Here is a 25,658-nt window from a genome sequence, read left to right as displayed (position 1 = left end):
GAATTTTCTAAATATCAGTTTTTCTATAATTTATAACAAATCAAATTACAATGCATATTACATGTTAGGAATGTTTGGTGTTATTTTTTTTATTAATATTACTGAATTTTAGTTTGATAAGAAATGACATTTATAAATAATTTCAAGCATAATTTTTTTTAGACATTTATTAATTGTACAACTTGTGGACAGAAGTAGTAGTGTTTTAATTAAATCAAGGTAATAAACGGCTTCTTTATTTCAATAGTTGAAATAAATTACTGTTATATTTGTATGATTAGTAATAACTATTCAAATATTACCTATTTGTATATTATACATTATTTTGATATTAAAGACATGGGTGTCATATTAGCATGACCACTATTATGTTAAATTGGTCGACCAAAAATAACCGTTTTAAAATATTTACAGTTAAAAAAAAAAAAACATTACAAAATGTATGTACATTTATGTTTAACTAAGCAATTAGTATCTGTGTCCGTGCATGTGCCTGTCAGATTGTTTGCCGATTGAAAATCGATCGCTGTACTCATCGTGGTCCGAATGGTTCACGGCTTGTGGCGGATACTTCTCCGTCTTATAATGTATTTCGGGTGTGGCACCGAAACTCTTTTGCCAATGATGCGTCCAGTAGTGATTTTGCATAGCCACTTCCTTGGGCGTCTTGGCGTCCCTGCACACCGTTACGCAGTAGATCAGACTGCCCATGAGTGTCAAGAAACCGAAAATTAGGAATATTATGCCTAATACCCTATGGAAAAAAAACAAAATCAGACGTCGTACAAACATTAAAACACACAAATATAATACATATACTCGGTAAGAAAAATAAAACTAAGGGGAGGAGGGTGCCAAAAATATTTTTTCGCCAAAGTCGAAACCGTAACTTTTAATTATTTGTTTTTACACAAGTCTTAAAACTCATTTTACGGCTTAGAAAGACATCATAGGTACTTCCACCCATATGAGGTTAAACAATATCAATTACGTAAGAACTAATTAAAAAAAAATACCTAGGTACTAAATAACTTGTATGAAAAATAATATTAATATTTTATTAATTTTGTAAACTAGATAATGCGATAAAGTTGTGGCAATACGTGAACATAATATACCACATGAGAAACGCGAAAGAAATGTATTTTAAGAGCAATAATTTTGAGAAAACAAAATGTTTACGTTCTCAAACATGAAATACACATTTCTATTATCATATAGTTGGAGTAAAATAAGTAAGTTTCATTCAAATCTAACTTCAAAAATTATTTGTAAGTGACGCAATAAAATATTTAAATAATACTGTTGCATATAATACACACTGCTCGACGTGTTTCAAAAAGCGTTGATTGTTGTGACCTCAGACCTGGCAGTTTAACAGTTGTACTTGGAATTTTTCTGACGAAAAAAAGTCTAGTAGATTTTTGGTAAACTATTTTTGGTTAAAAGTATACGAGTATTAGTACAATTATTTCCAAATTAATTTAGATTTATTCCATGAAAACTCTGACTGATGAGTAGCTCAAACTTTTTATCCCCGCCACAAGCGTTTTGCTTGCAGGAGATTTGGCGTCCATTCATTCTAATTGATATCAAGTTTAATAAGTACGTATATTGATATTTTACACAGAATAGTATATCTATTGTCATAATGTCATAATAATAATAATTATTATTACTATGTAATGACTTCCAACCATTGTGTCGACTGTTTTATGTCTACGAGTATACGAAGTTGAGGCGAATGGTAAACAGATGGGCAGGATGTAACACACATATATATATATATTACTCACCACACGAACAGGGGCTCAAAAAATTGTATGACGATGACGAAACCCAACGTAACCAATATGAGTCCCAGGTTAAGCAGCAGCATCAGACAGCACATGCCCTTAGTGTTTGGGCAAAACGGATTTGGCGCCGACATGGTCTCAATGGTGACGCCCGGTTTGCGTGTGATCTTGGACTTGACCGTCGATACTTCCGAGGGAGCGAGACCGTTGCTCCGATACGAGTAGTGGCTGGGAGCCGGCCCTCTGCTCCGGTTGCTCCTGCTGGTGTAATGAGATCCTCGACTAGAAAAAAAAAAGAATGCGCCATTTTTATAACAATATATAATTGCGATCAAAATATAACTGTCTACCCTAATACCTACATTTAATTCGATGTGGATACGAGAGGGGTATAAGAGAAATGTCCCCACTCAATCTCAAAAAAAAGGGGCTGGTGAAAATTATTATAAGTATGTAGGTACTATATATGTCTATGTGTATATAGTAATAATACTATCTTTAACTTTATTTTCAATAGGATGATATTTATACTTGCGTGATAAAAAACATTAAATTATTTCTATATTGAGTATATTTTGTAAAAATTATATTGGTTTCAGTCAATTCTATTTATAGTTTTGTAATTTCTAATAGCCCGAGCTAACGACGGCGTAGACTATCCACGTTATCGTCGTGATCGCACGTACTACTTAAGTACATTGACATTTACTTCTATTGTTACAATAATATATAATATACCTATATGATTTTTCTACGGAATGTAGGAAGCATTCATTGTGTAGTAAGGAAACGAATGTTTTTAAAAATGGTAAGCAAAAAAGATCAAAAACGTGTGGAACACGTTTGACTGCATTATCAAACACATCATTCAGAGTCATTGATGTTGATGTTGAAAAAATGATTCGAAGTTTCTCCAAAAGCAAAAGAAAACTACCATTTACAAAGTAAGAAACAATAAATCAACCTAACTTCAAGTCGTACCTTTGATTGGAGTTTATAATAAATTATTAAAAATAGTATGATTTAGTTTAAGTATACAATAAATAGTATAATAATTACATATTTTAAAAGCAACAAAAGAAAATCAAAAAAATGAATTTAATTTTATTAAATAAATGTAAAATCCCGTCCAAAGTCACTTACACACTCTCTTACACTATAGATTAGAAGCACACAATATATACCTATATATTCGACAGAAGAGTGGTACCTATACATAATACATTATTTTAATTACGGCATGGCGACTCGCGCATGGTTTTTCATCCCTATTTGTTTATACCTACCTACTTCAGATTTTTGTGGGTAAAGTGGTACAGTCGTCGAGTCGTCATGTTGCGGATAAATATCTATGTGAAAATCCTCTAATAACATTGATAAAAAAAAAAAAAAACAGTAGGTACCTGTATATGCAATTATTACAGTATTCAAAGCGGAATTATTTATTAGCGCATCCACACACGACAAAATAAATAATATACACCCCTTGCAAGTTGCAATCAATAGAAAGGTTATATGCACATATAGGACTTAGGGGTATAAGGCGTTACAGTGTTGGGTGTTATTGTTGGTACACTAGTGACTGGTATGCTTGTGTACTATTCACCACGACCTATACCTATATACACATGAGGCGAATACATTAGTTACGAATTTATAATGATGTCTAAAAACCAGATATACCGAGACCCAAGTCCGCTCAAAAACTGTAGTGATAACTGATTTACGATCTGTTTCTACTCACCTCATTTCGGACGGCGGTCTGTACGCGGCGCTGGTCACGTAAACGTCCGAATCGTGGTGGCTAGCCGCCGACCTGGCTCGGGAGCTGCTGGACGGCCTCTCCAGACTCCTGGACCGTTTCGACCTGGGTGGCGTCCGGTGACCACGGGACGACGGCCTGTCCGTGGCGATCGTGTACTCGGACAGAGTTCTTTGGCTGTCTTCACCTGTTCGCAAGTATGTTCTCATTAAAATCGTTGGGTTTATTTAAAAGCGTATTTAAGAATGTAGTAATACAGGAATTGGAGGGTGCCTCAATGGCATAGTGATATAGAGACACAAAGAGTAACTTTTCTACCCTTTTTTAAATTTTTTTGATATCACGAGAAAATATCGATGCTTGCAACTGTTTTCATTGGGAGTAATAGGAGAAAAAATATTTTTATCTTTTATTCGTAAATTTTTTTTTTTTTTAGATGAGATTTAAATTCAAATCCGATAATCAAGTTGTACAATTTATTATTATTATTATTATTATTATTATTGTTGTTGTTGTTGTTGTTCTTTTAATACTTCCTAACAGTTATGGAGTAAAATTTAAAAATCGAGTATAAATTAAAATACGTTTAATTGATTGGAGTTATTTTAAATACGAATAAACGACTATTGTTCAAAAAATATTTATTTTAATCACCCATAGATAATTAATGAATACTTGTAAGTGAATTTCAAATTACGTATGCCTACTCAAAAAATTTTGCTCTTGATATAAGGATAATTAGTTTGCTCAAATTTAATAAAAATAATTGAAAATTAGTTCAAATTAATATTTTTTTCTTACAATTTACGAAATATTTTATAACTCCTAAAATGAGTAAATAAAATGTATTCTTATAAACTGTGTTAACTCTTAATTTATCACTCCCGTTAAACTACATAATAATTATTATGGTTGATGAGATAAAATATTATAATCTAAAAAAAAAATTACTATTTTCTATTTTCACATTCGTAAGCCCGTATTTTAGTGCACAAATAATAATATATTCTGAGCACATAGGACTGATGTTTGAGAAAGTTTTAACTAGTGTTGGGATTCAATAATACTTCCGGTCTTGTTTATTTTAACATAATAAAAATAAATGTTCAGCGTAGTTTAATAAAATAATCTTAATAATACTTTGTATAGGTATATTTTTAAGATGATTATTAACATTTTATAATAATAGTCAGGGGTGAACTGAGTATTGAGAGGTCCAGAAAATTAATCAAATGAACCTATTATTATCATATTTTAATTAATAAATATTTTTAGTTAATAGTGTTTAATTCATTTTCATTCATTTTCAAATAAATGGTGTTGTACTATTATATTTTAATATTACATTTTATACTTAAATATGTATAATTTTTATTAATTTTTATTGACACTATCAAGGGCCCAAAAGATGATTGCCACGTTGCCTCTTTGGTCAGTCCTCCCCTGATAATATTTCTACTTACCATCGGTGGAATATCCTCTGTGCACGTACGGTAGCGTCTCCGACGATCTGTGGTGGTATTTGCTGCTACCGGGTGTAGCCACGTAGTGGTGTTTACTGATACGTTTCACCATTTTGTTAAGTTAAAAATAATGGGCTGTTCAAAATGACGCGTTAGACCTTTGAAAAAACAAAAAGAATCATTAATATTAAAAAATAAAAGTAAATGTATAAAGTCCAATGATGTTGTGTATCATCGTGTATGGTTAGAAATCTGGTAAAATTATGATGGGTAGGGGTAGTGTTAACAACATAAAATACATAATTATGACCAAAAAGTACTTTCCTATTTTTTTTTCGAAATTATGGTAGGTGGTTAGTTTTTACGTAAGAAGTTCCATTAAATGTTAGTCAAAATTAAAAATAATATTATAGCCACTTTTACTAAGAAACTATTCTATAATAATAAGTATTTTTCAATAAGACATTTTGGACTATAATATTCTTTAAGAGGATGTCTGTAAGACGCTGCGTTTTTTTCTATTATTCCTAATTAACGTTCATTATATATTGTTCAGAAATAGCAAAAATGTCAACATTTAAAAATGACCTTTAAATTTTCAAAATTTTAATTTTTTTTTAAAAACACAACATTTTGCCCTCAGAAATATTATCACAATTCAATTTTATTAGAAATATTTACTCCAGAACCAAAATTGAGCTAGTTCTACTCAGACTGCGAAAAGCATTTTGTCTATGTCGTACGTGTGTAAAATGAAGACAACACATGCTGGTATGACGTCCTCTTAAGTAGGTAAAATACATCAACTATTTTTTGGTTTATTTTAAGGGGCGATACCGTTTTTAAGCAGAAACGTACCGTTCCTTTTTCGGCTGATGATCGAAAAATTTGGGCAATTATATAATTATATAACTTTGAAAATAATTAAAAGTATAAAATGTGGAAAATTATTTAAAATATAAGAATATTTATATATATTAACAATATGTTTATGATAATATGTTACAAACCTACTCATATGATTTAAGTTTTATTATTTTATATAATATTATACTTATTACATACTGCGACATATTAATATAAAAATAATGTTAATATATAGATATTTTTATATTTTAAATAATTTTCTACATTTATTTAACAACATTTTATGCATTTTATACTTTTAATCAATTTCAAAGTTATATAATTATAAAATTGTCCTAATTTTACGAAAATTATATACCAATTATTTTATTATTTTACATATATTACATACAATTTTGTTTTGGTCGAAAAGTGAATCGGTTGAAAAAAGAAAAGTACGTCTTTGGTCGAAAACGGCCATGTCAATTTTAAGAGTACAGATTGAAAGACTTTTGAAGAATCAAGCCTCTTCACTCTATATCAACCAAAGTTGTGTGTGTACAGTGTACGCGGGATATTATAAACATTGTTATTATAGTGGCGTAAAAAGTAAATATATTATTACAATGTAATCTATGCGTTTAGGGATTTTGTAAAATGCGCCATTGGATATACATTATTTTTGATCAAAATGTTTTATGTCAAAACCCTTACGATCCGTTTGTTCGCGTGACCTATATATTTTATAAACACAAAACATCGCAAAACAAAAAAAAAAATAAAAAAATAGTAAACAGTACTATAGAAAAAAAATTTAACTATATAATTGTAAGAGCGACAGATAAAAAATCTACTTCAACACAAGTGAATAAATGATTTTCAATACTAAAACAAGTTGTAAAATAACAGTTATAACTCATAATTAAAAAAATTCCCAAACATTCTTCGCGTCATGAAAGAATTTATATAACTTTAAAACAATAGCTAATTGTATAGTTATAGACATATAGCGAGTGTCACGTATATTATATGAGTGACGTGAACTGAATAATTATATGATCGTAATTCGTAATAATTAAAAACGGTAAATATCATCAGGAAGAATTAGCTGAGGAGTATTTAGTTTTATTCAAAAACACAAAAATACTACACATCCTAAATGAAAAATATACAATTAATTACCACGTAATTTAATTAACAAAAATTATTTTCTGTTACAGTTGAAACGTAGTCGTTCAAAATTATTAAATCACACAAGATCAAAAGCAATTAAATAACCATGTAAATATATGTCATCGTCAGAACTTAGGATGCGCAATAGTGTTATTGTATAAATCGTATGGTAAAATTTAGTCTAAAAATGATATCTCAGTATTTTGGGTGGCTACAATTTAAAGCCAAGAATATAGTTTTGGTGTTATAACCAAAGATATGAAAATAACGGATTTCGCTGTATCCCATCAGACCTCACTCATAAAAGTCGTATAGCTATACCAAGTAAGAAAAAAATTAAATAACATAAATTTAGTTAATTTTTTTTAATTTTGTCGATATAAATGCATAGCAGTAAGTACTATTATTTTTTTTTTTATTTCTGTTATTATTATCACTATTAAAACCTTAAACCCCGCGCACAGACTATTACAGTCGTTCTGCAGAATAATACGCATTATAATACTTTATGGACCTATTCATCGTTGGTACGTGTATAAAATATATTCCCCCCTCTGAAAATAAAACCATATGTACATATTTTTATTTCTTAAATAACATTATTTAATAACTTCTCGTCCCGGATTTTGCAGGTTGTCGTAAATATTAATAATATTATTGTTACTATTTATAGTGAATCGTTCTGTAGTAGGTGCATCGAGAGGCGCGCTAATGACAACCGATAGGTATGGGTAATGGGTATACAATATACATAATACTACCTGTATGACTATATAGAAAGAAATATATGCATATATATACACATTTCACAGATTTATTCACCAAGTATGTTCACTCCATTTTCTCCTTCATTAATGCAGTTATTCCAAACCTAATTTTTAGTACTCTGTAAAATATATACTTGAAAATTATATTTTCAAATTTTTGAGATTTTCATATTAAGTGAAATCTTTACTTATAAAAATAAAAATTCAAACAAGTAATTTTTAAATTATTTAACTTTATGCTGTAACTTGTAAGGATAATAGATCAATGTTTGGATTTTGGAAAACATGATAACTATTTTTTTAAATTATAATAATTTATACAACACAATTATTTAAATATCTGAAAAATAACAAATTTTCAAAAAATTGTCTACTTAATTATTTATAGTAAAAATGGGATTCTCGTTTAAAAAACAGAAGTGTATACAATAGTGCAAAATATTTCAAAAGTATTTCAAAATCAGAATTATTGGAATAAATTTATTATTAAATGAAAAATTGGAGTGAGCGTGATTGGTAAATCACCTTGTATAAAATTATAAATAATATTTTACACCATAACGACAACTCAAATTTCTTGTATTCTCTACGGACCGGTTATTCACACCTGTTGACGTAGCGATTCCGTTATGTAAATGTCACGCAGTTAGTATATTGGTACGTAGTAAATTATAAGTAGTTTACGAACAATGCATAAATTGGTGTCTACGCTGCATCAGGGAAGAATGATCAGCGAAGCAGGAATCAAAATAGTTTAATAATATCATAATACAGGAACGACTTTATTATTATAATTGTTGGTACACTGTTGCACCAAGAACATTGTGATCACTGGTCATGATATTATCAATGTATCCACAACGCTTGAAAATGTAAGCAACAGTATCAAAAATTGTTTGATCAAAAGATCGAATCAATTTGTTGCATAATATTACGCTAAAATCTTTGCTAGTCACGGAAGGTATCATTACTTATATATTTTCCATCAAGTTTTACTACTTACAAATAGTACATTTTATTAATGTTACGTGTTATTATTATTAAGTTAATACATGAGAACAAGTACTCATACTATAAGAACTTTTCTCGAATTATTAAGAAGGTATCTATCATCTATGTACAGTAATAAGATTAACGATTAATTTCAAAATTCTATGTAAAAAGAACGCCACACATTCGATTTTTGAAGGGTTTAACATGGAAAATTTGAAATAAAATCTAAATTTTATAATATATTATATTTGATACTAGTTCAAGTAATTTTAAATGGTCCTCCATCAGTATATCATTGATAGTCGATTAGTAATTACTATTTATAGAAAACCAGTTTCGAGCTGAAAAATTCAAAAAGCGGTTAGGTAGTAATAGTAAAAAACCAAATTTTCACAACAAAAGATATAAGAGCTCTTTTACTATGCAATATTATTTTTATTTTTTTTATACAACGTTAGTTAAAAAAGTTTATTCTAATTTGATGAACATAAAAATAACCTATTTTAAACTAATAATAACTTTTCTCGTAATATTGATGTTGATAAAACAAAACGTTATTAGTTATTACACAATCAAAGTACTTAAAAATGCATTGTTTTCAGTAAGGCCAGGGAGAGTATAAATACTAAAAACATATCATAATACACTGCCAATTTTATAATAATTATAGCTTTCACTTCTAATATCGATTGATATGTACGAATAGAATAATAATAATGAAGCTCTGAAGTTGGGCTTGTATGACCTTATTTACACATATATTTCAACATAATATTCACTAAATTTATAAGTTTTAAACTATATATATCGACATGTCATACATTTTTGAATAAGAATAAAAAATTATAATTTATAAAAACTTAGAATACAATAAAAAAACATAAAAATTAAAATACGTTATACAAAAAAAAAATGATTAGGTATGTTATCTGCATATTATATTGACAGTTAGGTGTTTACATAAGCGTATCTCAAGCTCACTAACCGGTGGTGGTGGGGAAAGGAGCATGTGTCAACGCTCTACAATTATCAACTTATTGAATTTATGGATTAATTTTTAAATAGAATATTAAGACGTCCCATATAGTATTACGATAAATAAGTTTTTTTATTTATTAGATTTTAAATATTATCATTATTAAAATGATAATTAAAAAAAAAATGAACTGCTTATTTCATTTTATTTATATTTTATGAAGACGACTGTTCGTCAATGTAATTTTAACTAATACAACTCTAAACTATGTAATTTAGAATATAAATATACATATAATATTAATAAGGCCACAGAATAAAATTAAATAAATTTACAAAAAGGCATAATGTATTATTTTAAAATTACTAAAAAAAATCCTACAATACGATACCCACGAACAAAATATCTAAATATAAGATTAAATTTATAAGAGTAATAAGGTACATACTAAACATTTAAAATGTAATATTAAAGAGACAATAATTAAATATTATAATTCCTATCATGAAAATCAAATTTTATTAAAAATATTTATCATTAACCTTTCTTTTATAATTATAATTTCATTATCACCTGACTTTTAAGTTTAGATTAATGGTATTTCCTAATAATTAAAAAGATGAATATTCGTGGATTTTGATGTAGGGGTACCTATAGACTATGGATATCCTATATAGTTATAAAAAATTTCTGAAGTCTTAAGTTGAGACGATTGAACACGCGTTTGTATAATACGTTTGTGTGTGTGTGAGCGTGACCTATGACCGCGGAAACTGAGTTATTTAATTTATTGAAATACCTGCTCGCACTATATTGGTTCATAAATTGTTGTATCCCAACTAAGTATCAGTGTGGTTAGGTTATAAGAACCGGTAAAATATGTTACATTGGAAACAAACACGTGCCAAACAACAATATTATACTAGAAACCCAAACACGTACACGTCAACGCCTCCCATTACATCTGAATACTATAGTTAATAACAATCATCGTATAAACTCATCTGTTCGACTAACATAACCGGACCTTAGTTAGACCATCGCCATCATAATCGAAGTGGTTATTTCTACAGGTACACAGATTTCTATAGAACCTACCTATCGACGCTTTTTTCGATATCCGTTATTGCCGAATATTTACGGTGGTCGATGAAAAATAAAGAAATCCGTTATTATCCTATGTATAGGTACACTACAGACAAACTGTCAACTGAGCAGTGAGCAATAAATAGCTAACATGTCAAGCCACAGTCGACGAGACCATATATTAAGCGGAAGTGCAGGACAGTCTCGCTTTCGAGCTAAGATCGAGTGCTATTATTCCCAAAGAACGAAAAAATGCCCTGCTTTAAAAAAAAATTGTGATTTCCATTGCATTGCATCGAAAAAGAACGTGTATTTGACTATCACGTAACAGAAAACAACACTGCAGGTATAAATATATGATCGTATACATTTTACCATTTTTAATTATTAATAAACATTGTTTAACTTGTTAAAAATAATTTGTTTTATTCTATTCGATGTTTTACTAAAATTATTATATGTATTGTAATTTTACACGAAAAACTATAAAATATTTGTTTTTTCCTGTTAAAATTTACAGGCGTTCCTGAGAAAAAAATATGGTCACGTTAGTTATAGTTGAAAGTGTTAATGAAAATGTTAGGTAGGTGTAGTACCTATATTTTAGTAAGACGAAGATGATGATCATTACATCAATAAATGATCTGAATAATCCTTGACTATACGACCGGCCTAAGATTAGTTTATAGGGTTAAAAACCCATCAGCGGTGCTTGACGGTCGTGTTTAAACGCACAAACACGGATGGCTAACCATAGAGACAGAGGGAGATAGAGAGAGAAGCAGACGGATAGACTGTAGCAGTGGGTTTTCAAACGAACTTCTAAAAATGATTATTCGTCTGGAGAAAACTACTGTACCGAGTGTACCGAACATCGTAAAATAATAATAAGAATAAAACGATGCGCGTTATCAAGGATAACAAATCATACATTTGTGTTGTTTATTGTAATTATTATTTATTATACTGTTTAAACTACCACATTACACTTTCACTACCGTCGTCACCGACTATAAAGAGTACTTATACAGCTAGTCCACGGGGTAGACAATAGATTCGAACAAGAAAGCGTTACTTGCGTACAGCGATGACGGATGTAGTGGCTGCGGGTTGAAACGGAGGAGGAGGAGGAGCGAGAACAAAAAATTACTGTTATTATATTATTCGTAAGCAATGGTTTTCATAAATTATAGGCAGTTGTGTATGCTTCCGGAAGGAAATTGTGGTTGCACTTTTGTTTTACATTTTAGTCGGTTGCTGCAGTAATTATAATTATTGTTACGGCGCGTAGTTCATCTCGCAACGGCAACAATAGATGCGTCGCATAATCATAAATAATATTATACTTTTCTCGATCGGTTGCCGTTCGTTATCAGTATCTATAGGTATATAGTAGCTACAGCAGCCAACAGAACATTGTTTCCACGACACGCGACACGGCCAATTATTATTAATGTCGCCGCCAGTCGTACCGTTCGTCGCACACGATCGCTGCACGTTTTTTACGAACAGAAAATAAAAAAAAAAACAAAAACTCACATCGGCAGAAGACGAATATACTTCTATTGCGTGCGCGTGTTACATGCGAGGCGTTTCGTGGTGGTCCCAGGACTCTTCGCGAACAACAGCTGTGCACGATAGGACGCGCGGCGAATATTTTGAGCGGCGGGTGCAATATGCGATTTCGACGACGACGACGTGCAAAAACCTATTAGAGATCTAGAGCAGCAGACGAACCGCACCCAAAAACGATCGAAGACTGCAGTCGCGTGTAACGATATTATATTGGAAAAAATTAAGGAAACGAAAAAATCGACGAGATGAAAAAAACAAGTAGCACGCTCACGTCTTTAACGGGAGCTCGATCTGACAATTCCAGACGAGAGTAAAACCTGCACGGGTTACAACGCGCGAGACGTCGGCGTATTTGTGTAATACACACACATACACAATAATCACAATAATAATAATAATAATAATATGATATTATTATGTCATTTGCCGGAGACTTTTCCCAAAAAGCGCTCGTACGCGGCAGAAATACGTGTGCGGCGCACACACGAGTAGGCACGACTATAATATGCACATTGCACAGTGTGTGTGTGTCAGTACAACGTATACACGCATTAATACCCATGTACGTATTACAGTGTCAGTGTGAATTATATTATTATATTATTATATATAGGTAAGAACCGCGATGAGACGTATCGTACGCGCGGGATGAATGCACGTAACGGGAAATTGCAAAATCTTTTTATCGCGGACCGCGTTCACGATAATAATAATAATAATATATAAAATATACAAATAATACGTGTGTATATTATAAATTATAATATTATTGTGTGCGCTAGCTGTCGACTGACGACAATAACGAGTGAAAGTAGGTGTGCTCCGTGGGCCATATAACCGCCTACAACCGGTCGTACAGCTGTGGGTAGACCACGCGGATGATGTCATTGCACATGCCGGTTTGACATGTACGCGGGTGTAATGTGTGTGTGTGTAAGTAATGTGCAGTGTACAAGTCGCGCACACTCACACATACAAAGGAAACGGCAAGGTCGTCATCGTCGTCGCATCCGGACCCGAAGGTCCTTCGTCGCCGCCGCGCCGTGTACACAAATACGATATACGTTAGTAAGTATAGTACGATTATCGAAAATATTACAATAAATAAATAAATATTAAAAAATTTAAAAACATATTAAATGGTTTTTTCAACTTCACCTAGGAATATAATGTGCGAACGTTACAATTCACGCGAAAGTTTTCCTCGAGTGCTCTATGCGACAGCCGGTGCAAAGTCGTGAGATCGAAAACGCGAAAATCAAAATCATACGCTCAATTGGCTCTATGCGACATCATTCGACCGACTCGCTGTGCCCGCCGGGGCGGCAGATACCGTAAAAAATACTGAACGATAATTAATTTGAAAACCAAATTTTCCTGACCTGCAACGATTGCGTTCACGTAAGCGTACAAATAGGTACAGACGTTCTGTTAAAAAATTTTAAATTAGATCTTTGAGGGACCTGGGTTGGTTTTTTCGACTTGGGCGCAACGCTATTACAATTAAATATTACCGTCAGACTGCACGATAATGTATCGTGCACTGCAGTTGGTGCTCATCACACGACAAGTCGTATACGACACTATAGGCTCGTTGTAGTCGGCGCAGTGATTGTGTTTCTGTTTACGTATAAAGTGCACACGACAGCACTCGATCAACGCGTAATAACGATTGTCGACTGAAGCCCAGGTACACACGTGTACGCGCCGCACATAGATGGATTAAAGTCGACGACTCCGTGTGTATGTATATACATGTATTGTCGTGTATTAGTTGTACAGGTATAATATATATTAATAATTGTATTATGTGATTGACTGTATAGTCGAATTCCGGTGCGGCGAAAGCGAATTTTCACGGTACAGGTACAGGTATACGAAAAAGAATTAAAGAAAACGTGTTTATCTCGTTGTGGGAATTTCGACTGCGACACAACCATGTACAATTATTACTTAGGTATACGCGATCTATAAATGTCATTTATACACGACAGTGATTACGGAAGCGTAATGAACATTAATGATGAAAGCTGGAATGTCGTTTCGCGTAGAGTATAATAATATGTTTTTATTATTTATGAGTCAATATTATCTTGGCGCACACGAAAGCTATACATACCTACAATACAGCGTTTATTACATTTACACCACACGGGTAATAATACAATAATAATAATAATAATAATAATAATCATAGAGAGTTGATAAAGTGATTTGTTGCCTTCCGCAAGTGCATTCGTTTAAGTCGAACGCGCGGCAATGTAGTGTGTCACATTATTCACGACACACACGCCAGGAAACCAACACCCGCCCAACGAACCGACATCGGCGGCAGCGACTTAACGGTAACGAATCGAGTTCCGGGTTCTGTAAACAACACACATTACACTACGTGTACGCGCATATTACTATATTAGAAATAATAATATGCACTATTATCATTATATTCGTCGCGTTTGTAGGCGGTTACCGCGATAATACTATAGTCGGTCGTGTCTGAAGCGATGAACGTCAACTCATTTGGAATCGCGTATATTGCGTGAGCAAACAGAAGAAGATCGTAGAGGTAATACACGTGTAGCGGTGGTTATTATTTTTTTTTTTTTTTTTTGTGGCATGCTCAGCAATTTTAAACAGCCATAAATCACGACAGCGTTTACAATAGAAACGCCGTCATTATAATATTGTTATTATTAAACACCGATTTGTCCTGTACGTCTATATATATACACTATACATTTACCACGGGCCTATGCTGCTGCAATCTCTGTATGTATATACATTATGCATCTGCGGTGACAGAGTGTTTAGCATTTGAGGACGTTATTGTCTAGGACTCCAAAACGGTCAGTGAACTCCTATTTATACAATGGTAATAACACGCCAAATAAACACACACACACACCCATTTAACTAGAGATAGTACCGACGGCTGGTTTAAAACGAGAACATGTATTCATTAGCGAGAAAAAATTAATAAGACAATATCCCGTGGCCGTTACTACTAGCCGCCTGCAATCGCGCACGGGTAATCTGTATACCTGCAGTGCGATACGTCTAAATCGTACGTATAATCGTAATTATTATTCTCGTTCTACGCGCAAAACGTTTGTAGGGAGTGCGCACGTGTATGCGTGTGCTTGCTACGCGCTACAGCGAATATAATGCGATTTAGCGGTGCGCACAGAGGATAATATGATATTAAGTATAAAATACAACACGACGGCTGGATGCACTGACTGCTGTAGACGGTGTACGCAGAGTCCAATTAAGGATCAAGATGAAAAAAAAAAATGATACTGTACGCATAATAATAATAGTATTATATTTTGTACGTATATTTACGCATTGGTACGACGACGGAATACGCCATGTTATAATATTATGTAGTTCAACAACCGCAAATCGATCGAGGCGCCGAGAATTTTAAACGTTCGCTGTGTAACGCGCGTAGGTACTATACTCTTACCTATAGGCCGTGGTGCGCGTATGCGATGCATAAATACGCGTGTGAATGAATTATACATTGATATGGGATACAATATCATGTTCACTTAACGACACCGGGGTTCCTATAATATGTTATATCTCCGTTCGAATTCGAGCGCGTAGGCCGCGAAACACGTAATACGCGTGTCGATAAGACATAATAATAATATAATATATATCATTACGGCCCACGACTGTAGACGTGTTTGCGTGCACGGTTTGCAACGTGTTATTATTCGTGCATCCATCACGGCAAGGGATCGCACTAAAAACTACGGGTTAAAAAGACTGCGAGAAAAGGAAGTCGCGTGAAATGCGAAATGCGTTTTTTAAGTGATGACCAAAAACCGTTATCAGAGAAAACCGAGTCCATAGCATTCAATAATCTATTATCACCACCTATTACGGAATATCGGGTTGAATTAAAAAATATGTTAAAAAACAATAATTTAAGCACTTCAGAAAGCGTTTATAGGTGTTGTAAAATATAATGTAGGCATCGAAATGCGTTTTTATCAAAAAAAAAAACAATTAACAATATTCATCTCGTTAGTTTTTGTAGCTTAGCCTATGTATAACATTTAATATGTTGTTGGTATAAACGTATTACAACATTTTTATTATAACTCATCGTACATCGTAATTCGTGATAATACTGTGCATAATAGAAAAGAGTTCTTCTAGTTGTATAATACAATATTGTTAATATAGTTAAGGCTAAAACCCCCGGAATTTTGAAAATATTTGGATTTGAATACAGATATTACGTATAAGAATTACAGATTTTAAATAAACTAATGATATCTACAATATTTCTAACAACATTTTTATTAAAGAAGTAAAATATTTAAAAAATAAATGTAATAATATAATTTTTATGTTTTATGTACAATTTACGTTAAAATACAATTACAGTAATAGTTTAAGGGTGTAATCGCCTTGCACTTAATTTTAAAGAAGTTAATCATTTCAATCGACCAAGTTATCACAAAGATTCATCTCAATATCTCATAGAATATTCTACAATGACAATGATGTCGGGATGTCGGATGTGCATTGCTCCGGTCGAGCAGCAGTATTATCAAATGAACGCGTTGTCTCGCGTCTTATACTAGGTAACGTATAACGTACCAACATTTACATTTAAACAGTTGGGATTTTGCGAGCTTAAATATCAAAGTGAACATTACTAAAATAATCAAAATTGAAGTTAAGAACAATGTCCAGCTGTGTTCTTCTTTTGGATTTTTACGATAATTGAATTGTTAAGTCAGCGAATAAGTAAGTAAAATGTTTAAAAAATTCATAACTCTTTTAATAATAAAAATATATAAAAAAAAATAAGTAGAGAGAGAACAGAGATGACGATCTTACCTTTAATTTCGATAGTTGATCGATTGGTTTTAATATATTAAAGCCTACCTCACAAAATAGGAATATAATTATTGTTGTATCCACGTTAGGTGTATGTTACGCGTTAATAAGTCCGAGACAACACATACCTACGGATTCAAATCAACAACGTCCTCTTAAAATAAAGAGACGATCGTCGTCGTCGTACAAACGTCATTATTCATTATTTACTGATATTCATGTTTAACCGGGTTAAATTCACTGTAGGTTGTAATTTATGATCGTCATACACTGCAGTCTGTATGACATACGGCTCGGCGAGAGAAAACGCTGCGATGACTTCAATATATCATTATATTTTTGTCTCGACGGAGTGTGTCTCCGTCTTATATACATTAATAATGTTTATTATATAGAATGTAGTCATCGCGGGTCCGGGTAAGCGTTGCTATACGATGATTATAATAGTAATAATACATAGTACTACATAACTCGGTGGTGACAGCGGCGATCTGTGAGCGCTGGGAAAAACGAGTTTAGCGCCCTCGGTCCGCCAAAGTCCTTTGATGTTTCCCCGCGAACGGTCGACAAACGGACGGACATTACGGCGGCGGCGGCGGCGACCACGCCATTAATATAATTTTCCACTCTTTCGCGTGTGTATTTGCGCGGGTGTGTCGCATTACATTAAGATACCGCATTCACGTCGTCAGCAATGGTAATAATAATATAACGTCAGTATTCGCTGTTTTTTCACTAACTCTTTGTGCGTCATCGTTCATCAAAAACGACAATTAAGCAACCTGTTTGTATGTTCTTGGAATATCGAAGCCACTGACGGTGGCGGTTCGGTATGGTTCGAGCTTTTAGTGCATCCATTTGATGGGTGACAATCAATTTTAATACTTAAAACAAGTTATATACGAGAGGTTTGGTAAAAGAGTATTAATACGTTTTAGATTATCTGCAAATTATCTTTAATGCACAGCTGACTATAAAGACGTCACGATATTATAGAATTCCCGTTACAGTCAGTCGGTCAATCAATATCATATTATATATAAAAATGAAAGGCGCTCGCACGAAATAAAAAATAAAATTTTATTTTTTCCCGATTATTTTGAAAGGTAATGAGAATTTTTGTTTTAACTTTCCTAAGTATCAACTAAATCACTCACTCGCTTTGCTCGAAATCTAAAATATGTATAAACGAATAACCGTGAAAGAAAACACCGCAAAGTAATCGCATTTATTTGGCTTTTATTTAATATTTATTGGGTTCCTTCGATCAAGTAGGCGCATAATTATTGTAGTTTACGTTAGTGTGACGAACTTCGTGAGTGTGCAGTATATTCACATATGAGTTTCACAAATCGAAAATATCTCCTATTTATATACTGTGGTTTAGGTTAGGTTAGCTAAAGTTTACAATAGACCGAAGGTTATTTCGAGTATGTGTACACAATAAGATTAGAAACGTTCACTTTAAACGTTATTCTCAAACGCGCAGTGCCAAAACGATTAATTTGATGTTTTTTTTTTCAATCCAGTGTAAGTTTATTTTCGTTATCCTACTTTGAGTTCTTTTGTTTTGCGTCATCGTAAGGTAAAAAACTAAGCCATCGCCGTCACGTTACAACGTACCTATACGCGTCGATAATGATCAACACACGTTTCTGCTTGATAGGTTTTCGTCGGTTGCTGCTGCTGCTAATTATTATTATTATTATTATAGTACGTCGTTTATACAAACGAGATCGTTCACGCGTGCTTCATAATGTTTTTCGCGATATGGGCGGAGCAACTGTGTCTAGAGCTGGTGAAAAGTCATAAATTACGAAATATATATTATTTTTCAATAGTGCTCTGGTTAGGATTTATTTCTCTTGACAATTGATGCAAATCGCGTGGTGGTTTAACTTTGTCTTTGTCATTGATCGCGTGTGGTTTGTCGTATGACAAAATAAAACCTGTAATAAACACTGCGACGATTCTTTTGTGTACTATATATTACATAAGTAGCAGATAGCTATGTGTACTAACGATTTTTCACGGAAGAAGTCTTCCGATCTGACTAGGATTTTCAAACCTCAAGTTTTCTTGTTTAAAAATCATTAACCTATGATATTATTATCGATATAATAAATAGGTATTTGATTTTGAGCATTTATGAATAATATGTTGTAAGTTTAAAAATTGATATTATTGTGTAACACAATCATACAATTTTATAGTGTATAATCATTATTAATCATTATTGGATTCTTGTAGGTACCAATATAAAAATACTGTTGAGTTTCTAGGACATTTCAATAAGTATTTTTTTTGATCAATTTAATCGAGTTAAATATTTTTACCGGGGATATTACGATACGTTTATGGTGGTTTCAATTAAAATATTTCAGTGCATGAATATTTGTTTTTGAAATCAAATTAAACTTATTTTTTAGAAACAACTAAATAACAAGCCAAACAACAACCAATATATTTCTATACGTTAATTATTGAACACAGTTGCGGTCCACATGATTTTTTTTTTTTAATCATATAACTCAATATCATTATATTGTATAATTTGTATACGTGAATGTGAATTGCATAATTGAATGTGCAATGGAATAAATAATGGCTTAAAATGGTTTAGTCGTCTAAACCGTTGTAAATGTTTTATAAATATAATTATTTATTACATTCAAACGCTGAATTGGAAAACGAATATATAACCACAACCTTGACGAAGTGATCTCAGCTGAACGGTGATAGTACTCATGTGTGACAGTTTATAATTATTCAGACACGAAAGTGGCGTGTAGGTAGCAAAGACGTGTCAGCTGAAGTTTAATCAATGCATAGGAAGGGAGATTTAAAAAATTCAAATCACCTCAATAGATATTGCAAGGAGCTCTAATACATTTCCACGACCACTCATAAAAAGTCAACAGTCATTTTTTTCAATCAAAAAGTAAAAAAGACAAGAAATTACGTTTTTTTTTAAAGTAAAATAATAGAAGTAGATATTCTTTTTTCAATTTGAAAATCAATTTATAATTGCGTACATTTCCACTGCAATATATCTCTGTGTATCAATTAATAAAAAGTTAAATTAGTTACTAGAGATGGTACTTTTTAAAACACCGATAACAAAACATTTATCAATAAGCCCAACTGCCTAAGAAAAATAAATAAAACAAAATTTAAGGGAAAGGGTTATTCACTCATCGTCCCTTCGACATTTAATATGCTATTAGTAGTCTGAAGTAGGTACTAACTACTAAGTTGTACATTTAAGTTTTAACTACTTGTAGCTGGTACAAATCGTACAATATACCAATATTACCTATAAGAGATTTTCTAATTGCTATTACAAAATGTTTCCCATTTTGGTTAATATTTATACGATGATAATAAAAATGATGCATAGTAATTCATTCCTTATAATTAATAATTAATAAGTTTAATAGCCTTCCATGCACGTGCAGGTGTGTACGCAATTACTATTGTTTCCATCGTTTATGTATGCATTATCGCTTTGGCGTACCTACCAAGGAATTTATCGAGAAGGGGGTCCAATACTCAATACCTAATAACATTTTTTATTTATTTTGGTCTCTATTTACATTTATAGTTTACTTCATAACTAACAGATGATTCATAAATTATGAGCATGTTTTATGTATTAGAAAATTAAAATATTAATATCATAAATGCTGATATTTAGAAGTTAGAACCCATGCAGTATTAGATTATGAAGTACTTATTTACTCAACTAATAATTGTTGAATATAAATTATCTATTACAACACCGATGTCTGATGTTGGGACCTAGATGAGTATTGGTAGTATTACAATCATGTGTTATCTTCGTCTTATTTACATATAACAGTCAATTTTATGTTTAAAACAATTTATCTTATTTTGTCATTAATATTAGAGCCAATTAACCTACCATCAAATTTATTAGTAAAAATATTATTGAGGGCCTGACGTGACTTTTATTGATATTTTTATTTTAAAATTGTAAATTTATATTTTTATGTTATTCATACGGTATATTTAAATTTTCTATTAGGTTAAATTTTAATGATATGAAAACATTTTTTAACGTTAATTTGTTAATGCGGGGTGAGGGTATTCACCGAAACAAAAAACTACTGGTTGTATATATTATGCTACCTATAAATATATTAAATTTACTTATATATTGTCATAATAAAACCCAATGCTCGGTAGTGATATAATATAATATATAGTCATTAATTTATATTTATTTTATATTATTATGATTAGGTGGAACTATTCACTGGTCACTGGACTATTCAAACGGTCATTATTCACAAAATTACATTATGATATACTGTTAGACGTACACTATACACCAATAAACCAATTACCAACTGAAGAGCTGAGCAAGGTACCTGATTTTGATGACCGAGCAAATCTACAGCAGTATAAATTACACCTTAATTTGATAATTGAGTTGCATTAAATTTCTGCAGATGACAAAACATTATTAATGTATATATCTCATAATTATTATAATACATATTTAGTTTAAGTAGGTAATTGGTAATTACTAATCGCACATTTCTATTCACATTGTGATGTATTTTTAAAATTTAAAAATATGATATTATAGATTAAGGTTATATTTAAATTATAAACAGAGAATATTTTATACGCGCGAGTATACAATAGGTATACATGTCATGAGTTATACGCGTATAACGATATATTTTCCAAATACATGCTGTGATTTAATTTTATCCGAACACATTCCGGCAATCGGTTATGTACTTAGAATGTGACTTCCAGTACAGTTGCGGAATTTCGGTTATAAAAAGATATATTTACAACCAAACGTATTGTGTACGAACCAGTAAACGGGGCTTATTAAATTTCGTTCATGAATTCGTGATAGATTGAATAATTGGAATGTGTGCAGGTATTTATAATATATGGGGTAGGTACTCTTATTATATCGGTATATACCGTGCGTGTAGTATATAGCGTGTATAATATATATTACATGTAAGTATTTGGTGTACGCGTACACACCTAATACCTATATCGTGCGATTAACGAAAATTTATCGTCGTAAACGTTTATAAATGAAATTCGTGACTACGGCTACGCATTAGGGTTTAGAGTGCACATTATGTTATCCGGCGCGGATATCTAATGTAAAAATATTATATTATCATTATTTTTATTATTACCATTATTACACGTTTCGTCGCGCGGGATCGAATCATTGGCCGCGGCTGCGTGTGTGTCCTGCGTCCTCCGAGGCTTGTGACTAGGCGAAAAATAAAGGAATAAAACGATTTTCGGATCCATTAAGTTGCCATCCGTCGATTATTTTTAGTCGGAGACGCGGTAAATTACCTGTTGCAGTGGCCAAAGCAATATAATATTTTTCTCATGACCGTTTCGAGTTTGTCGATCGTGAGAGTGTCATCACGTAGGTATAGGTACTACCTATCTCTGTTCTCTCTCTTTCTTTCTCTCTCATTGTATATATATATAATACAAATATATTATATACACACCTATATATAATATATATGAACCATTATGAATACGACGAAGTTTTTCCACACCGAGTCGAATCGCTCTTCGCGTGTGGCTATGCGCAACTATTGGGTGGTATTGGTATTATAGCTTCTTCTTTTGTAGGTACATGACTTTTGTGATCGGCCAAAACGGTCACGTCCGTGTGCGATCAGACGAACTATATATACAAAACTATACATCGCTGCATTTTTGTACCACGATGGGACATTTTTCTCGTCTCGTTGGCTGCAGCAACGGTATATGTTTATATATATAATACATATTTTGTAGTCTTTATAGATGTAATGCCATTATGTTTACGGTGGCGTCTGTAAAGGACATTGGTGGCAGCGGTATCTCTTTAGATATTTATTACTTACAAAGTATGTTATTATAGAAACAAGGAGTGACATTTTTCCGCTCGTCGTGGGAGGTGCCATACCACTACAGATGATTGAAGCGAAGAATTTCCAAGTTCCGGAGAACGGTCAATACACATTATTTCATCTATAGTAATTATACACAGGCATAAAATATAATGTAGTGTATGTTTTGTATACAAAGGAAACGAGATGATGTGTAGATGAATTATTAGACTATGAAGACAAAGAAAAAAATCATGGTTCGGTGAGAAATATCATAGAAACCAGGGTTTCGAAGGTATGAATATTATTATTTTATTATATAGGTACGTGCATATATATGTGGAGATTTAATAGGTTTTTTGTTATGTTTATAAATTTAAGTACATTTTTAATTATCTCTATGGAAGATTTAAACTATTTTCATATATATTAAAATTTTATAAAATCGTTACATACTTTCATCCAATTACGTTAATACGCGTTTAAGTTTCTTTTTGTTATATTATAAATTTAAATTACATACGATAAAATTGAAAATATTCTAAAATCTGTCATGCGGTATTTTGATTCTATAAAAATTGTGTAATTAAGAAACCGCAATTTAACTCTAAAGTACTATAGTCTATAAGAGAAATGAAATATTTTGTTACAAAATAATCTGTTTGATGTGCAACATAATTTTTATAGATGAAATAACAATAACAACAAATTTACATATAGCATACCACATGTAGTAAATATACATAATTATATAATTCGTATCCTATGTATGAATTACTAAAACATGTCGTTAGGTAAGTATGCTGTACAATCTAAAGTAATAATACTAAAAACCACTCTTTTTTTGACAATGTACATAATCTAGCGAAATTTATCATTTTATAAATAAAACAAAACGAATAACAATTTTTTTTTTAGAAAACCTTATTTCTCACACATAATATTGTTATACCAATAAACGCGTCAGACTACAATTTTTAACAGTCGTTAATAATCGCAATGAGAAAAAATAACATGTCGAACGGATCGCAGGTAAACCTATGCTAATGTATCTATTGACTATTTGCAACATGTCGTATACATAATATATACAACATATTTCGTTACACGTTTCGGAGGACGCATCGTAGCGAATCGTTGTCATTCCCGCGGTGCAAGCTGCACAGCTGGGTGCATGTACACTATATATATATATATATATATTATACATATGTATTATACACACACATTAAACACATGTATATATATATATATATATATTCACGATGTTGCGACATTTATAACGATGACCAGTCTTTCGGAAGGTGTATAATGTAGAAGTTAAGTCACGTGAAAGCATGCGGCCCCTCGGGCTGTGTACGTGAATACACTATAATATAGAATGTTGGAGAAAAATAAATCGTTATTATGTAAACGGTCGATCGAGAAATGACTTACGTTATTCGCGAGCGCAGCGTGGAAGACGCATTATATGCACGGCGGTATTAAAAATAATAATAGTAACAAATCTACGCGGCATTATGCTAAAATAATACTACCGGCGCGTAGACGTATTATTATATTATTTTCGTAGTGACCGGCGCGTACGGCGAAAATTTCACCATTGAAAACGAATTAAAAAAAATAAATAACACGACTATGTAATACGCGAATCAAAGCGACTGAAATAGTACGCGCGCGTTAACGATGTTCCTATACATATAATATATATACGCGTACTAATATATTATTATGTGTGATACAGATATTCTGTTTATTTATTGCAGCGCGGCGTACACCAGCAGGCTATAATATAGCTGTTGGTTCGAAAACCTGGCGGTTTTAATTCTCTCGGCCGTTCTATATCACAAAATATACACACGCGAGGTGTCCTTGGACTACCATAATCGGTATGCAACTGTCTGTAAAATATGCCATAGGTATTTGTATAGATAATAATAATAATAATAATAATATTATGTACGATATTTAACCTTAATTCGGCCTTCTTTTCAAAACGTATATTCAAATAAGTATGTAGCTAATTTTTTTTTTTTTTACGATTCGTAAATAATTGTCTCGTCTATGTACTATATTTTTTTGTTATACTTGTACGATCAAAACGACCGGTGTACTACAATGCGTTATTATTGTTATGGATATATAATTTCGTTTCAAACTTACGTCATTTCGTTTTTATTTTATCAAAACTACAATTTTTCAATGATTGCAGATAAACTATGATACGAGCGGCACCGCGGACGCGAATCGAACACCGCGCTTGTGATGTAGTATCATCATTTTCGAACTCGCGTCGTCGTCGATATATTTCGTGTAATGATGGTTTTTGTACGAGAACATAAAAATTGAATTAAAAAATTAAAAATAAATAAATAATAATAGCAACAACGTTAGGTAATTATTATTATCGGTACACGCGACCGGAGAGACTGTGTTGAACAGGTCGACCGGCTATATTAGC

The 25,658-nt window shown here is 32.0% G+C and overlaps 1 protein-coding gene across 2 annotated transcripts; it reads right to left on the bottom strand.

Moving 5' to 3' along the window:
- Positions 1-106: 106 nt before the first annotated feature.
- On the bottom strand, positions 107-25,658 carry LOC112592295. 2 transcript variants are annotated; one of them, XM_025336316.1, is made up of 5 exons: positions 25,361-25,658; positions 5,022-5,179; positions 3,541-3,745; positions 1,797-2,078; positions 107-754 (listed from the first exon to the last, which is right to left on the bottom strand). In XM_025336316.1, exons 2-5 carry the CDS (start codon positions 5,131-5,133, stop codon positions 469-471), a joined length of 885 nt encoding a protein of 294 aa, XP_025192101.1. In that variant the 5' UTR covers positions 5,134-5,179; positions 25,361-25,658; the 3' UTR covers positions 107-468. The 2 variants fall into 2 exon arrangements, with proteins under 2 accessions (XP_025192101.1, XP_025192102.1); XM_025336317.1 differs by lacking the exon at positions 25,361-25,658 and adding an exon at positions 22,496-22,629.

Source organism: Melanaphis sacchari, unplaced genomic scaffold, assembly GCF_002803265.2.
Source record: "Melanaphis sacchari strain LSU unplaced genomic scaffold, SCAv2.0 Contig167_pilon_pilon, whole genome shotgun sequence".
Classification (NCBI taxonomy): domain Eukaryota; kingdom Metazoa; phylum Arthropoda; class Insecta; order Hemiptera; family Aphididae; genus Melanaphis; species Melanaphis sacchari.
This window is presented reverse-complemented; position numbering and strand designations above follow the sequence as displayed.

Coding starts and splice junctions, on each gene's coding strand:
- LOC112592295 (XM_025336316.1), bottom strand. CDS start 5,133: ATGGTGAAACGTATCAGTAAACACCACTACGTGGCTACACCCGGTAGC. Junction 3,746..5,021: donor CAGAGGATATTCCACCGATG/GTAAGTAGAAAT, acceptor ACTTGCGAACAG/GTGAAGACAGCCAAAGAACT. Junction 2,079..3,540: donor AGACCGCCGTCCGAAATGAG/GTGAGTAGAAAC, acceptor TTTTTTTTCTAG/TCGAGGATCTCATTACACCA.